This window comes from Drosophila pseudoobscura, chromosome 4 (assembly GCF_009870125.1).
Source record: "Drosophila pseudoobscura strain MV-25-SWS-2005 chromosome 4, UCI_Dpse_MV25, whole genome shotgun sequence".
NCBI classification, from domain to species: Eukaryota; Metazoa; Arthropoda; class Insecta; order Diptera; family Drosophilidae; genus Drosophila; species Drosophila pseudoobscura.
This window is the reverse complement of record NC_046681.1, coordinates 17,107,231-17,122,804: the sequence shown is the minus strand read 5'-3', so window position 1 is coordinate 17,122,804 and position 15,574 is coordinate 17,107,231. Positions and strand designations below refer to the sequence as shown.

At 39.0% G+C, this 15,574-nt stretch overlaps 6 protein-coding genes and 1 long non-coding RNA gene across 10 annotated transcripts; 4 read left to right on the top strand and 3 right to left on the bottom strand.

Annotated features, from left to right (window-relative positions):
- The first annotated feature begins 549 nt into the window (after positions 1–549).
- Positions 550–1,202, top strand: ATPsynG (ATP synthase, subunit G). The gene is made up of 3 exons (XM_015188860.2): positions 550–648; positions 704–756; positions 842–1,202. Exons 2-3 carry the CDS (start codon positions 717–719, stop codon positions 1,099–1,101), a joined length of 300 nt encoding a protein of 99 aa, XP_015044346.1. The 5' UTR covers positions 550–648; positions 704–716; the 3' UTR covers positions 1,102–1,202.
- Positions 1,203–1,290: 88 nt separating this feature from the next.
- abo (de-etiolated protein 1 abo) lies at positions 1,291–3,266 on the top strand. The gene is made up of 2 exons (XM_001352274.4): positions 1,291–2,428; positions 2,493–3,266. The coding sequence occupies exons 1-2, from the start codon at positions 1,397–1,399 to the stop codon at positions 3,189–3,191; spliced, it is 1,731 nt and encodes a 576-aa protein (XP_001352310.3). The 5' UTR covers positions 1,291–1,396; the 3' UTR covers positions 3,192–3,266.
- A 710-nt stretch (positions 3,267–3,976) lies between these two features.
- On the bottom strand, positions 3,977–4,590 carry LOC4811737 (extensin-2). Its single transcript, XM_001352273.4, has one exon. The coding sequence runs from the start codon at positions 4,529–4,531 to the stop codon at positions 4,028–4,030; it is 504 nt and encodes a 167-aa protein (XP_001352309.2). The 5' UTR covers positions 4,532–4,590; the 3' UTR covers positions 3,977–4,027.
- A 2,186-nt stretch (positions 4,591–6,776) lies between these two features.
- Positions 6,777–12,541, top strand: Tmem214 (Transmembrane protein 214). Of its 3 annotated transcripts, XM_001352272.4 has the most exons (8): positions 6,777–7,002; positions 7,066–7,376; positions 7,624–8,238; positions 8,306–8,510; positions 8,573–8,718; positions 11,357–11,773; positions 11,896–12,014; positions 12,075–12,541. In XM_001352272.4, the coding sequence occupies exons 1-8, from the start codon at positions 6,882–6,884 to the stop codon at positions 12,187–12,189; spliced, it is 2,049 nt and encodes a 682-aa protein (XP_001352308.3). In that variant the 5' UTR covers positions 6,777–6,881; the 3' UTR covers positions 12,190–12,541. The 3 variants fall into 3 exon arrangements, with proteins under 3 accessions (XP_001352308.3, XP_033235568.1, XP_015044345.2); XM_033379677.1 differs by lacking the exons at positions 6,777–7,002; positions 7,066–7,376; positions 7,624–8,238; positions 8,306–8,510; positions 8,573–8,718 and adding exons at positions 9,592–9,676; positions 11,137–11,262; XM_015188859.2 differs by lacking the exons at positions 6,777–7,002; positions 7,066–7,376; positions 7,624–8,238; positions 8,306–8,510; positions 8,573–8,718 and adding an exon at positions 11,059–11,262 and having other exon boundaries at positions 12,075–12,525.
- LOC117183956 (uncharacterized) lies at positions 9,647–10,807 on the bottom strand. Its single transcript, XR_004469100.1, has 2 exons — positions 10,679–10,807; positions 9,647–10,613 (listed from the first exon to the last, which is right to left on the bottom strand). It is a non-coding gene; the product is annotated as an uncharacterized lncRNA (long non-coding RNA).
- Positions 12,542–13,014: 473 nt separating the features above from the next.
- Positions 13,015–14,244, bottom strand: LOC6899819 (uncharacterized). 2 transcript variants are annotated; one of them, XM_002135684.3, is made up of 2 exons: positions 13,483–14,244; positions 13,015–13,412 (listed from the first exon to the last, which is right to left on the bottom strand). In XM_002135684.3, exons 1-2 carry the CDS (start codon positions 13,975–13,977, stop codon positions 13,110–13,112), a joined length of 798 nt encoding a protein of 265 aa, XP_002135720.3. In that variant the 5' UTR covers positions 13,978–14,244; the 3' UTR covers positions 13,015–13,109. The 2 variants fall into 2 exon arrangements, with proteins under 2 accessions (XP_002135720.3, XP_015044344.2); XM_015188858.2 differs by having other exon boundaries at positions 13,015–13,427; positions 13,483–14,242.
- An 89-nt stretch (positions 14,245–14,333) lies between these two features.
- Positions 14,334–15,472, top strand: LOC6899099 (uncharacterized). Its single transcript, XM_002138980.3, has 2 exons — positions 14,334–14,736; positions 14,801–15,472. The coding sequence occupies exons 1-2, from the start codon at positions 14,461–14,463 to the stop codon at positions 15,383–15,385; spliced, it is 861 nt and encodes a 286-aa protein (XP_002139016.3). The 5' UTR covers positions 14,334–14,460; the 3' UTR covers positions 15,386–15,472.
- Positions 15,473–15,574: the final 102 nt, after the last annotated feature.

Below are 15,574 nucleotides of genomic sequence, written 5' to 3'. Positions count from 1 at the left end.
TAGTATTGAAATGTACGATTCTGCTTGAATTTAATACAAAAAAAAAAAAATGGTTTGTTGTCCAGCCTGAAATACAATGGAAGCTGTTAATAATAAGCACAACATTCAAATAATGTAATAATATAATGTAGTTTTAAATATTAGTATGACACTACACTTGACTAGCTACTAACTTAACTCCTGTCTGAAAGCAGAGAAGAGTTCTCACGAATGAATAATGCAGTGACTTTGGGTGTTTAGTCGATCGGATAAATTATAAATAAATAATAAATACTTTGTAGACTTGGCTAGTATAGATTAAAAGTCATCGCTTTCGCATAAATAGTGCGCCACAGCACTTGGAATGAGCACTGTCTTTCAGATTAGTTAAGTGAGTAAAGTTGGAATGAGCACTGTCTTTCAGATTAGTTAAGTGAGTAAAGTTAGTTAAGTGTAGTATCATCGACTATTCTTTTAATGTATCGTATGTACTATGTATATTTTTTACAATCTCACATTTATTGGAAACTCGCTTGATATTAAACAAATTTTTGGATGTGTATCATAATTACTACTTGATATTTCGCGTTTCTATCGACTATCGATATGTCTTGAATAATTCAGCAGCCCTTAGTGCATAACATCTCTGTTTCATCGCGCATTGACTTGGTAAGGTTTTCGCATTTTCTTTTAAATCTTTTAGTTTTTAATTAAGAACTTTTAGATCACACGAAAATATGGCGAGCTTGGCAACAAAGGGATCGGGACTTGTAAACAGTAAGTTTTATCATTTGATAGTCTTAGTTTTGGAAAAAAGCATATTTTCACACAATACCGAATTATGTAATGGAATTTTTTTCAGGGCTTCTTGTTCAGGCAAGGCCTCAGCTCGATGTTTTCTTGAAATACGCCAAGGTGGAACTGACTCCACCAACGCCAGCTGATATTCCAGCGATTCGTCAGAGCATTGGCAACATTGTCAAGGGTGCTAAAACCGGCTCATACAAGAACCTTACCGTTCGTGAAGCTTGGTTAAACACGCTTATCACCGCCGAGGTCATCTTTTGGTTTTACATTGGCGAATGCATCGGAAAGCGCCACATTGTTGGATATAATGTTTAAATGTCCTATTTCCAGTTTTGTAGCCAACAAAATGAAAAGTGCTTGTTTGAGATATAGGTATCCGCTAATATCTGGACACTAAATAAAGTTAAATAATACGACATACTGTCTTTGGTTGAACTATCGCCGGAATCAAAAGGTTTTCCCTAGAGCGAATTGTGTTTTGACCATTGTTTTCCCTTTCAACTATATGGTGGAGTGATCTTGATATTGGCCACTCCGATTAAAATTCCGCGTCCAGCATAAAGAAGTGTACATATGTATATAAAACTATAAAGAAAGGCGGTAGCAGAATATGTGCTATTACAATAATCGATACTATCGATATTTTTTACAGTTTCGTTTCTCTAGACTAACTCGGCATTTAATAATGACAGCATACAACCTGCGTCTGCAGTCACAAAATCTCGTGCATATGCTGCAGAATCGTGAATCGTGTTACACCAGAGTCGGCAGCAAGTTCAATCAAAGCCCATACCTTACTTATGAGCGAGGGTTCTACAAATGTATCACTCCCTGTCTTACAATAGATTATGTGGCAGTGCCACTTGTTTATCTACGCAAGTTTACCCCTGACGGAAGCAAGCTCTTGGCATTTTCTCACGATCAGAGAAGCTTACATATTTACAAATATAAAGGCTTCGGCGCATCGGGCGTGGGAGAACTAATTTCCGAAGTCGGAGAAACCGAGTGCTACATTGCCGGAAACAGAGGCCCCGGCACACTAAAAAACACGATATTTGATCGACTATTCGCAACAAATGATGTTCGAATTCTGCGCTTGTGCCAGGGCGATTATGGGCGCTTCTATTTGCACCGTGAATTTAGTGTTTTCTTGGAAAACGGACGTTATGTTCTTCTCGCAGCAATGTGCATCCTGCATGGAGCGTTGGCAACAGCGGATTATATAAGCTATCCGGATCTGTTTGACAAACTAGACGCATTCTCATACATATTTTTTGTTGTGGATTTGGTTTTGGGCGTAGTCACTGACAGACTCTTCCTGCCGCAAGATTCAATCGTTATTGGACATAATCATGGCATTTCGGTCCATGACTCCTTGGTAGCGATCATGTCGAGGTTATATCAGTGCATATATATATATGAGGTGGTCGCTGGCCGCCTTGTCAAACGAGAGACAATTGGTCCTCGGCCGAGGGGCTTTATCGATGAAGTTTCTTCAGATATAGGTGTTTTGGACGCCAATACAATTTTGCCAATTACACACATAAAACAACGCGTACTGAGTTTTTTATATCGACAAATTGATGCAAACAGCTCCAGATCAAGTCAAAGATATCAGGATTTCTACAAGAACTTCGACTTTGTAAGTATATATTTTATAAGAAGCATATGGTTGACCACCTGTGACAAGTTTTGCCTATTTATAGTTGGAGCATATGATAATGGAAAAGATGCAATTGGTTAACAGGGACCTGATCTTGTTGCGTTTTGAAGAACGACCAAAAGACAATGATATTACGCCGCTGTTAACGTTGGGAGAGATCCCCACTCCTCGCCGTTTTTATGTTTTCTACACCATACTTGGCGAGCAAGTTATGGGAGTCTATCAAGACGATTCTGTGGAGCTGCTTCAAATTATACTGCAGTTCTATGACCAAATGCGTAACGTGCGTTCACTGCATACTGGAGATGCACCATCGTTGCCGCCGCAATTTTTCCTGAAGCAGAACTTTGTAGATGCCAACAAAACGATTAATTTTATGCGACAAGCAGCGTTGAGGTTTAATCCAAGCGTTCCCGTTAGTACTCAGAGCTATTCACCATCGCCATATCTAAAATACAATGAATTTAGCTACGATGATCGGCTCATTTCTCCGCTGGAGCGTCCAAAGCCGTGCTCTACCGAACCTATTGTTTTTCGGGATCGAACCACAAAGCTAGTTAAGTTTCGATTGAGCGCAAAGGCGCGAAGGCAAAACAATCCGCTGGCTCCACGCGAATTATGTGCCTTTATATGCCATCCTTTCGAACCTCTTATACTTAGCATACAGAAGTATTCGCATATCTACGCATACAACATACACCTTTACAATCACAATACTGTTGTTGTACCAGAGAGTGCCTGATGAAACGAAATGTAAATGTGATTTTTCCTGCCTGTGCAAGAATATAAATAAAATATACAATTATTTATATAGCAATGTTGCAGCTACTTATGTACAGTCATACAAAAACTAATATAATTGGCATATTTTGTATAGATACGATATATGATATCATTGTAATATAACTCGGATAGTGATCGAATTCGAGAGTGATTCGGGTCATCGCGCTGGAACTCCCAAATGTATCTTAGTTTCACCTAACTACAACACATCATTCCGATTTGGACGAGAAAAATGCATCTTCGCGATCTTGACTTGGATTTTTATAATGGTATCTTTTAAATCGACAGAATATTTATTATAGTATGACTACTTTTAGATCTTCCGATGACCGAAAGGGAATTTTTTTAATTGTCGAACAAATTTCTAGTGTTTTTTCGAGTGTTGATTTTGTTTGTATTAGATCTCAGATATCTTTTGTCTTTAGTTTATGAAATTTTATTTATTTTATTTTATTGAATGGGACGTATATCAATCAAAATTATGAAACCTAAAAAATAATATTAACTGAAAAAAATTTTGAAAAATACGAAAAAAAAATGAACATTATATTTTCTATGACTGTAAGTACGCTCCTGAATTAGTTTTTTAAACATCAGGCAGAGAAGGTCCCTGAATAGTAAACATGTCATGTGCATAACTCAGCTGATTGATACTCGACTCGAGAATCGCTTGGGGATCATCTGATAATAGTATCAGTGTGTGCAAAAGTCTGCAAAGCAGGAAAGTACGTCATATAAACAGTGTTGTTGTAGTTTACTCTTCCTGTTTATTTTTGTTTTATTATAAAAGCATTCCTAAGATGTATGGTGTCCGTCTTCGTTGTATTCTTTGTTGACTTTAAGCGAGTGGTTGATTACACTTGAGGCGGGCTGCGTTTGTGGGGCCTGTCCCGGAGGGACAGCTGGTTGCTGATTTGGAGGTCCATTATAGTTCCAGCTTGGATTTGGACCCACTGACGGAGCCAAAGTCCCTTGAGGTGTATAAGGTGGCATGAACTGGTTGTAAGGATACGGACTATATGGCGGCTGATAGGGCGGCATAAACTGATTGTAGGGATATGGGTTGTAATTGTTTTGTGGGTATGGATTGGGATACGGATTGTACTCGTATGGACTCGGGTACGCGGGATAGTTGTATTTGTTCTTGTTCTTCTTTTTTCCGTATTTATATTTATGCTCTCCACTGCTACTGCTGCTGCTGCTGCTGTCGCTGTCGCTGTCCGCGCGGACACTGCCTTCATATAGCCAGTCAAGGCTCAGTACCACAAGGATACAGATCAACGCTATTTTATTTTTCATTGTCTTAGCAGCGGAACGTTTGTATATTATGAGCTCCCAGTTCTAACTAAATGTGTGGCGTCAATCTACGTTGTTGGGGCGAGAAAAATTATAGAATTACGTGTGTACGATAAGGAGACACAAGCAAGCTCCGAACATAGGATACCCGCTACGTAAATTGTTGAGTCTGCTGCAAGTATTTTGATTTTATGAGATTTGAATTTGAAGTTCAAACTTGCATTCCGATGAATTGAATGGAGATTCCAGAAGTGTGCCAGTGTTTACTTCAAGATATCTTGAGGTCTGGTGGAATAGAACCATAAGATAATTGTGTTCTTATGTTTTTATTATTTTTTATTATATTTTCAAATATATTCAAACTAATGTACTCTTCAATTAATGGGTATGTACAGGTCGAGGTCTCTAAGTGTCAGCATTTCTGCACGCGTGTCATCTTCTTATCATCTTAAAATTAACGGAAATTAAATAAAAATAAACCTTAGAACCATAGAAAGGAGATCGGTACAATAGACCAGGCTGGATTTCCCCTAGAAAAGATGTCGTCTTAAGCGTATACTGAAATAAACTTCTGAAATGGTCAGATGATTTTGGTCAAGTCGGGGCGGATGTTAGCAAACGGAATCTTTTCTTATCAAGAATTTGGATCTACGAAATATATATATGTACTTTATTTTTGAATGAATTATGGCAATAAGAAATTCAGACAAAATGATTTATCTGCCAAAGTCAATGTTCCGGATGTGGCTGATACCGTATACTTATGTATGGAATCAGCTTTCTGGAAAAACCCAGTTTGTTTCCTAAAATACTCTACTTTTAGAGAAATAATCTAAGCCCATCAGGCAAGGCATCCAAGTTGTAGATGGTTGATGATATTTGGATGCCGAATACGGAAAATATAATGGTGGGAATCGATTTCCCATAGCGTAATTCTACTAATTTTTTGTGGCTGAAGCTTTTATATCAATCCGTGTATTCTTTTCAGTCTGCCCTCGGAAACTTATTTGTTCGTACATTTACGTACATTTGTACATATAGCATTCATCTCATCAGAGCAGACGTCTGAATTTGCCAAGATTGCGCAGTGACCATACCGTGTACTCATTTCTAACAATGAGTATATACGGACATCGACAAGCTTCTGAACTGAACTTAGAAAAATCAGTATAGCGTTCCAAAGTAAGCCTATTTATACCCGATACTCAAACAGTATAGATTTGCGGTGAAAGTGGATGTGTGTTACAAACATAAGGAAGCGTTTCCGACCCCATAAAGTATATATATTCTTGATCAGTCGATATAGCTATGTCTTTCAGTCGATCTGTCTTTTTTGACGCCTAGTTCTCAGAGACTATGAGAGCTACAGCAACCAAATAATGTATGCAGACTCCTGCGATATCACACTGAATCAAGTTTTTTCTATAATTTTGCCAAGCCCACTTCCCTTTCACGAATCCACAATTTTGAATATACCAGAAAACTGAAAACGCCGAATCATAATCAAAATTAATCTCCATCGTTAATCTCTCCATAACATATGAAATATTTTAAATATTATATACAAAATGTGACCTTTGAAATTAAACTAGCATGACAGCACTGCGTGAATTTTACAAGGTGTGTTAGGACAAGGAGGTGTGAGCGTCCAACAACAACAATAGTTCCCAATGGGGCGTAGTTTGTTACTGAGAGGCAGAAAAATCGTTAATAATGAAATTAGAACAAGGCACTACTTGTGACAAAATGATGTTTTCCCACACACAGAAAGCCAGGCAGCAATATCATTTCTGTCGCTCAATTGAAGAGCCAAGCTGACGAATATATCTCTCTCGCTCTCATCTGCTGGTTTTTCCCATAAGGCTGTCTCTGATATTGCAGTTAGTCAGTTAGCAAAATCTAGTGTCATACAGCATATTTAAATAGAGCGGGCTTAAGTGGGCTAAGTTCGTTCTGCGGTTACACTGGGGCCAACTTTAAGTAAAAAATTCTCTTAACTTATTTACAATTAAATAGAATAAAAGCAAGAATAAGCCAGTCAAGTAGAAAATTAATTCATAAATCGTATAAAATTATGTGGGCATGGCTAAATGTTCTATATAGCTAGTAATATACCACGGAATATCAAAAACAAGGAATATGTAAAATAGATCTTGAGTTCGTCAGTATATTTACGGTATATTTTTAAAATGAGACGGTATATTTTGGTATATTTATGAGGGTCAGACCGTATATCTCGTCTCTTCATAAATCCGCTGGTCACACTGTTCGCAGCACTAATTTTTGTCAACTTACTTTGATTTACCTATTTAAGTAAAAATTTCATATTTCCTGTAATTTATTGCAAATAAATATGTCTGATCAATGGGAAGTTGTTACCAAGTCCCGCAAACAAAAAAATCTGGATAAAAAAGTTACTGCACATACGGAACAGAAGCGTATTGCAGCTCAGATGCCAAAGCTGGAGGAACTCTGTAAGTACATGTAATTAATTGACATTAAAAGAGACTAAATGCACCCGTTAAATTCTGTCTCAGTGCCAACCCAGCAATACCGCAATTTATTCGGATCTACCAACAACAACAGCATATCGAATTCGCCTGCCAAGTCTAGTTCGAGTGCCTCATCATCGAAAAACAAGTCGCCGATCAAGAAAAACGCCATAAAAACAGTTGGGTCTGGAGGCAATAATGGAGGCGGATCAACCAAGAAACAGATGCCGGCACCTCTGGCTAAGCCCAAAACACTAGAACAGGCTCTCAAGCATATAACTCCGGATGATTTTGCTGCTCAGCTGACGCAAGTGAAATTAAGCTGTCCTGGCTCTGAGTTGCGATGGCTTAGTCATGTAAGTCGGGAAGCAGCCTTTTACATATTACGAAAAGATACGGAGAACAAAAACTAATTTAAGGCAAGCTATCGCAAAAAAAAAAGTGAATTCGTGCGTAAAAGCTGCAAACTAAAGTATCGCTGTCGTGGCAAAAATTAGTGGAAACGACAAAGAGAACTCAGGAGTACTTTTTTATAGGAACATGTACATTTATGCAAGTAGCATCAATCGTTAATACGATTTGTATTGTTTAATTTCCTTACAGATTGCCCTTTATTTCAATGGAGCCCTGTCCTACGACTGTGATCCCGTATTCTCTGGACGTTCTGTTCAGTATCCTAGTAATCTGGCGAGTGCTGCTCTCAAGAAATCAGTAGTAGAATTCCTTAGTAGCGTAGGCGAGTCAAATCTAGAGTATTTTTTTTACTCTCTATTAGATGGTATGACTACGGATCTTAACAATAACCAGACGGTGGTTGGCTACAAGTTTATGCTACAGTTAATAGGTCAAAATTGGCCAAGTATTTGCTCTAAAAACTTTGCCAAGACCGCTTTACTGAGAAACTCCTATCAAAATAGGAGCAGCATTTGCTTAAGTATTTTGTGGGCCATCGGACAGGGTGGTTATAGATCACTGAATGAAGGAGTTAAGGTCTGGCAGAATTTAATGTTGCCCAATTTGGAACTGAAAACCTACTCAAAGTTTGTAGTAGAGTACATAGAAAGGGTCCTTAACGCAGTTGCAGTAGGCACCTCGGAGGATATATTGCTGCTTAATCAGAATGAATTTTTCGCCGCCTATAACGCACTGAATGCTACCTATAATAATCTACCCAAGGAGCTCCAGCAAAGCCTGAAGCGGAGTGCAAGTCAGTTGCTGGTGAGTCTGGAAAACAATTAAGTTAAGAGCGCTGCCATTGACTCCATTGCTTTGTTTGTAATTTCAGCAAAAGTACATTTCCAGCCCGGTTAAGCATGCGAATATCTTCCTGACGCTTTTCCGCGACATTACGACTGTAAATAAGCCAATCAACGAAATTGAAGGATGCATTAGTTGCCTTCTCAGCAGCGGTGGGGATGATTGCCTGAAAGTTTGGCGAATGAACTACAAAAAGCAGCAGTTAGCCAGCTTATTGCTACTACAAGCTATAGGTATGGCATATAATACGAGTATGTACATGTTACCGATTAATTTTGAATTTCAAACGTTTCAGACAAAGACTGGGAGACATCTACTAATTTACTTGCAAAATCACCAGTATATCACACTTTTCTACATGATTTGCGTCTTTTAAACGAAGAGCTACAGTCAAGCAAACGGAGAGAAAGCTGCCTTGATGATTTAATAGGAGTTTTAGTGGTGAGTTTGTCTATTCACTTGAATATTCCGCGATTTCGGCATTCGTTTTCCAACACTTCACTTGTTCGTATGTCAATCTGGTCACATTGGTGCTCATGTTTCGCTCTCCCTGAATCGGGTACTGAATCGTTTTTTGCCGTTGGCAACATTAAATTTGTATGGGTCGGACTCATGTGCCGAGAAAACGAGCAGCATGTCCCGCAACATGGGCGCGGGATGGTCAACATTCTGCACACCCTAGGGAAAAGAATATTATAGAAGTGAGGAAAGGTTTGTCATCTCATGGTCCAATAACCAGAAACTAGCCAGTCTCTGCTTTAAAGCTAACAAAACGAAATTTTCCAGTTAATGGTTCATTTTGTCAAACAAATGCCCATCCAAGAAAATTTTATTTTTAGTTACTTTTCAAAGCAGCTTCAAAAACAATTTTTACATTCAAGAAAATAGGGTAGTATGCAAGGAAACTATGACTATGACCCAAAGAGTATACTAATGTTTCATACCGTACTTTGACTTTATTTGTCTAAACATTGTTTTAGACAATATCAAATAAAAGCCGGTATTTAAAATAATCCAGTAAGGAGAAAATTTATTCATTATTCAGATAAAATTATGTGGGCATGGCTAAATGTTCTATATAGCTAGTATATTCCACGGAATATAGAAATCAAGGAACATGGTTTCCAATCCTTGACCGAGAACGATTAACCCATTGTAAACCAAGGGTATATTTTAATATTCCACCGAAAATAATGAATATATAATAATTTAGCGCAGTTCAGGTGAAAAACATCGTGCTTTTTTTTTTAATTCAGTGGAAAGATGTCATGGAACTACAAGAAGAATTTACAATAAGTAATATTTTCCGGCATTTAACTCCAGTCGTTCAACTGTTTAAATAGAGGGGGCTTAAGTGGGCTAAGTTCGATTTCATATCGTTATACGAGACTGAACACAGGTATAAAAAAAATTAAAAAGTTAAACTAAAATTTGTAATGTGCTAAATGGTTCCAGCTGGTGCTAAAAAGAATGAAGTGGGCTAGTTAATCAAAATCGGTCATTTAAATACATTTATGCAGTTTACTTTCGCGTAGAAAGACCGCAATTGCCAATCAAATAAAGTTTCAGAGGGACGCTGCCAACGCGACGTCACTTCGTTGCTGTCAGAGAGAAACATTTGCCGGCGTCTGAGCGAATTTACTCCCCTTTTTATTAATTGATAGTTTTAACTGTCAATATATTCGTGTTCTGCAACTAAACTATTGTTGTTGGTGTGCAAAGTGCGTTTTTTGTCTACGTGTTCGAATCGTCTTATACGGTGTGCGTGTGCGTGTGGCTGTGTGTGACGCTCTTGTGTATTGGTACCAGCAAGCTGCATTTTTTCATGGCGTTGCCATGCGGGTCCAGTTGCCGCTCAATTTTCTCTGACCGGACGTGTTGCTTTCGAAAAGTGCTTTCAACATTGTATTTATCAGCAAACGTATGACTTCTTGCCCTATCAGTACACTACATCTGGTGATCTTGCGTCTAGCAAACGCAATCTAAGAAACACCGTCGTCGATGCGAATGATGTGTTCTAGCTATGATTGGCTGTCTTATGCCACTCGCCGCCTCTCTCACCCCATCTCATTTTAGATTGTGCGCACCTCTGCGAACTCTAATTCTTAATACATTCGGCAGTGGTGTCACTTTGGCGTCTCTCCCCCGAAGGTATCCACGTCATAAAGAATAACTTGCCCAAGAAGTAGAAGAGACCAAGAAGAAACAACAAGTAGTTGGGATGTATGTCGGTTCCAGCTTGTTTCAACACGTGGCAGGTCTGTCCATTGTCCATCACGATCTACCGAAATACTTGATATCTTGATTTACGTATGCCCATTTTAAGCTCCTCAAAACTGATAATTTTCATAAAAACAGCAAGAATTCAGCAAGAATTGTAAATAAATACATGCATACATACTTGAATACTTGTAAACTTTAAAGCCCCCTGTTAAAGGTCGTTGAACTCTTAAGATAGTCCAACTTGTATGGCATGGCTTTCTTTTTTCTTCAGTAGTCTCGCAAAGTAAATTTCAACGCCATATTTTGTTCTCTCCCTAAAATCCTTATCAAATTTCTAGTGTTGCCACCTTTCCTGACTCTCACTCTGGAAAACTGGCTGTCCCTGGTCTTAAACATTGTGTGTCGACGAATGTAGCTGCCTCCAATTATTGGAACGCCTTTCTCCCACCGTTTGTCCTCTCCTGCCCTGTCCCTCCAAGAATCCGAAATCGTCTTCAAACCAATTCATTAGCGCTAAGCTGTATCAAAAGCTCAATTTCAAAGCTTAAAAAGCCCTCTTCATACTTTTTAGCAAACACAATTACAAAAATCAAAACAAAACACGTCATTTATTAATTCCGACATATTTTGCAACAGAAGCTGAAAAAAAAACTATAAATACTCGTAGTTATCCGAAATTTAAGAGAAATTAATTTCAAAATGGCTCAGGTTAAACCGAAAAGTAGCAAACAGGGTGGCAAACAAGTGACCGCTGCCAAAAAGGTAAAGAACAAGCTAAACGAACAAATACCTCGAAATATAAGCCTTCTGAAATGTACTTTGATACTAATAAGAACTTCTTTCCTACCCCTACAAGACTGTTCAGGAAAAAAGCAGCGCACAGCAAAAGAAGAACAAACAAAATTCTGCGACACAGAAGAAGAAATGTGGCTGCTGTAAGTGGACTTTGGGTAGTATTTTCATCATTGCACTGATTGCTGGCGCTCTCTGCTATGATACCGAGGTCAATGGCAAGGGGGTGTTTGAGAAATCAGCCACTGGCAAAGTACTGAAAAACGCTGGAGTTTTGCCACATGTCCAGAGGGCCTGGTATGTCACCATGGGAGCAAGCGCCCGGGGCTATAAATGGGCGGAGGAACATGTCCCACCGTATGCAGAACCAGCAATTAAGACTTCTGTAGATCTGTGGAAGCTGGCGAGGAATTCAGCATACAATATCATACAATCCGGCAAGGGATACTTCAATACCAAGTGGCCCGTGCTTGCCAAGTTTGTACGTTATTTTTCCAATTCTAAGATGAGGTCATTTCCCAACGGAGTGTTCAAACCGGTTTAGAAGTGATCTTTGTATTTTCACCAGATTGTTTCCTTTGTTAAAAAATGTTTTTTTTTTAGATTGATCAATATGTGCCCAATTTGTCAAGTAAACTTGAGGCTTTCGTTTCGGGCGCTTGTGATTTGGCCAACAATAGCTACGAAAAGTCTGCCGCGCTAATCAAGGAAAAGATTCTGATGTAAGTTTTACATGACGAATGAATTGAAGAAAGCATTACTAAGTGATTCTGTGATTTTAGTGGCCGCTTCTCACCAGAAAACATCAATCAGGCGCTGAATCAGACGCGCAATGTGGCTTTGGAATACTACAATCAGTTTCACAAAAAGGTTGATGCCTATGCCAAGCTTAAATGATTCTAAGCGTCAGGCACGCTTGGAAAACATTCTACGAGTAATACCATCCGAAGAATAAACAAGAACACGTCATAGTCAATATTGAAGGAACCACAATTATTTGGCAATTAGTTAAAAAGAATTAATTTGTTTTAAATAAGTATAACTCTCAACTCCTACCATCTCTAAACATCAACATTTCGTCAACATGGACTAGTAAAAAAGCAATACGAGCAAATTATGGTGGATGCCAAGAAAGAACCGATATATCAAAAACCCGATAAAACAATTTGTTTGTTCAATTCATCTCATGCTTATGCATTTATCCCCGCGACCGAAAAAATATCAATTTTATAATTAGAGAAGAACGAAACATTTCCAACTGCATTTTGAAGGCTACAGCTCGTACTTCCTGTCCTTGTGATCCGTCTCCATGTCCAGGGCAATCCGCTGGATCAGGGCATGGAAAGACGTGGGATCCTCTGGCCAGCTGAATAGCTGAAGTGGTATATATTTGTATTCATATTATTTGTGTGTACAATTTTCAAAAGACTTCTTAAAATGTAAATTGAGCGTTGTTTAGTTGGTTCTCTGTTCAATAGGCGAATTTTGAGTTTCAATTTTTAATTTCATTTGTACATTAAATTATATAATCGATTTTTGCATAAATAAAATAAAGTTGAATGAAGTATGAGTTTCTAAATAATTTTTGTATACCCAGTACTCGAATAGTTTACGAAGATATTAGTTTTGTGTGGGATGTGTGTGATTCCCAAAAGGATTCCAATTCTAATCCCATAAATCAGTGTCCCGAATAGGGACACCTATCAAACATTTTTAGAGGTACACAAAAGAAAAACGGAATTTTTATTTAATTTTTTTATTTTTGTTACTAAAATCAATATACATTCTCCAATGGGCTTAGGTCCCCTGGTGAAGATTCAAGGAATTATGAACGCCGAAATGTAGAGAGACATTCTGCGTAACAATTTATCTGTCAGAATGAAATCGAGGGAGCGTTGGACTTCCTCTTCATTGGACTTCCGAGCTTGATGATTTACGTTGTTGGCTGTGAGTAGGGACAACATCGTGGGTGACTGCACCGAAGTCTGGGCACTGCCTCCAGCGGTAGTCGCCATCAGCTGTTGCTCTTGTTTGCAGAGGCTGCCAATGCTGCCCGGCTGCTGGGATGGAATTATCACATGTTCCAGGATGCGAAAACTCTGATTATCGGTGGTCGATTTCTGTTGGGATAGATACTATAGATAGATAGATGCGATCTTGTGAATTTCAAGTTTAATTGCATTTACTTACTGATTGTGTCTGCACCACCACACTCGGTTTGTCTTCGGGCGATTGGTACATCTCCATATCTCCGACACTGGGCGGCACGCCCACTCCTGCATCCACCCAGATTGGCACCTCGGAAGTTGTTCCCTTGCTGGAATTCCCCTTTAAAACGGTTGACGACATGGATACTATCTGGGCCGCGGTGCCAGACAGTACCTGAACAATTTCCAACAAACTTTCCGCGGGAATCATCACCATCAAACTGACGCTTGATTGCCCAGGGTTGGCTGCGGCCGTCAGTAGGGCCAACTGCTCCAACTGTGCTGCTGTGAGATTGGAGCAATCAAAGCTATCATCAGCAATCTCGGCCGTCTGCTGGCAACCGACTTCAGGCTTTTGCTGCAGAGGCAAATCGCACTTCGGCAGAGAATTTATACATTCCAGTATAGATTCTTTTTCTCCAATTTTATAGTGGCCGACCGGGGGGGGACCACAATTAAAATTAATATTGAATGACATTTTTAATTCTTCTTCTTCGTCTCTTCTTCATTCACTTTAACCACTCACATTTGCCAAAGAAGTAGTACCGTACCGTTATGTTTTCGCTTTTCTTTTTGCTTTTCTTTTTTGCATGCTGCACACATTCACATACATCCACATACATGGATTGACAAAAACAATACGTTATGCTTTTTAGTTGTATGTGTTCGCCTTAAAAAACTGAGGCGGCGATTACGAAAAAAGGGAAAACAACAGAAAACAGAAGAAACAGAACAGCCTGATACTTTGAATATATTTTCTTAATTCAATATTATATTGAATTATGTATTGTATATGCAAATATTGTATAGTAATAAATAGTAACATATTATAAAAAATAGTAAAATACCCAAAAATATAAAAAATCTTCAAAGTGCGCGCAAAAGGGAAGCGAAAAAACAGATTTCTGCAGTGTCACGCTGAAGCGTGAGACCGAAAAGTTGCATTTGATTTGATCATGATATGATGCATCAAATTGTGTTACCTTTTGTGCGTACTTTATCTGAGCAACAGGTACTTAAGGCGGTTAAATTTATAGAGCGGGAGAGTCAGGAGAGATACCTCTACGATGGCCAAATCAACATGCTCCACAATCTTCGGAAGTTTGAGATAGAGCCCTTCGTCCTCATTCTGGACAAATTCCATGTCAAATGGGATTGGCACGGGAAGTGGAAGGTGCTGGCCATCGCAGGTTTCAACCTCGATGGCTCCAATTTCAATTACCTGCACATGAAGCTGGTAAGTAAATATATATATTATATTATTCATATATTTATGTATAAACATAACCATTATTTCACAGGCCATGGTTGAGGATAAGATAATGGGATCTGAGGAGATAGATGACAGTCTATCCATGGTGCTGGAGGCCATAAAACGGCATGGGTACTCCAACCGGCTGATGGGCATCATATCTGCTGGATGCCCCGCCAATTTGCTGACGAGAGTGAGCGCCGCCAGGGAGTACCCAGTACTTTGGGATATCGTACATCTGCGGAAGATTTTGGCAAAATATCGCGTTGTCGACAGAGTACTGAGCCCCGTTTACAATTTTCATTTCACTGCGGCAAAATGGCGGGATACGGAGTTCCCACCGGTGCGCGTGGATTTCCAGAACCGGATTGCAGAGGATCTTACACAGTTGAAGCATCTTATTGCACGTGTTTGTTCCTATCCTTTCCTACCATTCACCACACTGAACCGACTCAATAGCACCGACCTGGAGCTATCCGGCCTTGCCATAACGGCTATGGTGACCGACATTATATCAGATATGTCGATGGAGGGTCGTCGAATGTTCAAATTAAGTCCATACAAGTTTATGGCAACACTCGTGGGAGTCTCGGTGTTGGATACTCCCAACCCGGATGGAGTCCACCCCGGATAGGATAGGATAGGTATCCTATCTCATCTCCTATATAAGAGATATATGTACATTGAAAAAAAATATATATACACAGTGGCGTTGAATTTTTTTTTCAATTTTTACCTGCAAAGTATAGTATTAAAAGTTTGAGTAAAACAGTTTTTTGGGCATTGTAAAAACTTCTCTGAAAGAGAAGTAATTGTAAATGAT

Coding starts and splice junctions, on each gene's coding strand:
- ATPsynG (XM_015188860.2), top strand. CDS start 717: ATGGCGAGCTTGGCAACAAAGGGATCGGGACTTGTAAACA. Junction 757..841: donor GGGATCGGGACTTGTAAACA/GTAAGTTTTATC, acceptor AATTTTTTTCAG/GGCTTCTTGTTCAGGCAAGG.
- abo (XM_001352274.4), top strand. CDS start 1,397: ATGTGCTATTACAATAATCGATACTATCGATATTTTTTACAGTTTCGT. Junction 2,429..2,492: donor TCTACAAGAACTTCGACTTT/GTAAGTATATAT, acceptor GCCTATTTATAG/TTGGAGCATATGATAATGGA.
- LOC4811737 (XM_001352273.4), bottom strand. CDS start 4,531: ATGAAAAATAAAATAGCGTTGATCTGTATCCTTGTGGTACTGAGCCTT.
- Tmem214 (XM_001352272.4), top strand. CDS start 6,882: ATGTCTGATCAATGGGAAGTTGTTACCAAGTCCCGCAAACAAAAAAAT. Junction 8,239..8,305: donor GGAGTGCAAGTCAGTTGCTG/GTGAGTCTGGAA, acceptor TTGTAATTTCAG/CAAAAGTACATTTCCAGCCC. Junction 12,015..12,074: donor ATCAAGGAAAAGATTCTGAT/GTAAGTTTTACA, acceptor CTGTGATTTTAG/TGGCCGCTTCTCACCAGAAA.
- LOC6899819 (XM_015188858.2), bottom strand. CDS start 13,977: ATGTCATTCAATATTAATTTTAATTGTGGTCCCCCCCCGGTCGGCCAC. Junction 13,428..13,482: donor TGGTGGTGCAGACACAATCA/GTAAGTAAATGC, acceptor ATCTATCTATAG/TATCTATCCCAACAGAAATC.
- LOC6899099 (XM_002138980.3), top strand. CDS start 14,461: ATGATGCATCAAATTGTGTTACCTTTTGTGCGTACTTTATCTGAGCAA. Junction 14,737..14,800: donor ATTACCTGCACATGAAGCTG/GTAAGTAAATAT, acceptor ATTATTTCACAG/GCCATGGTTGAGGATAAGAT.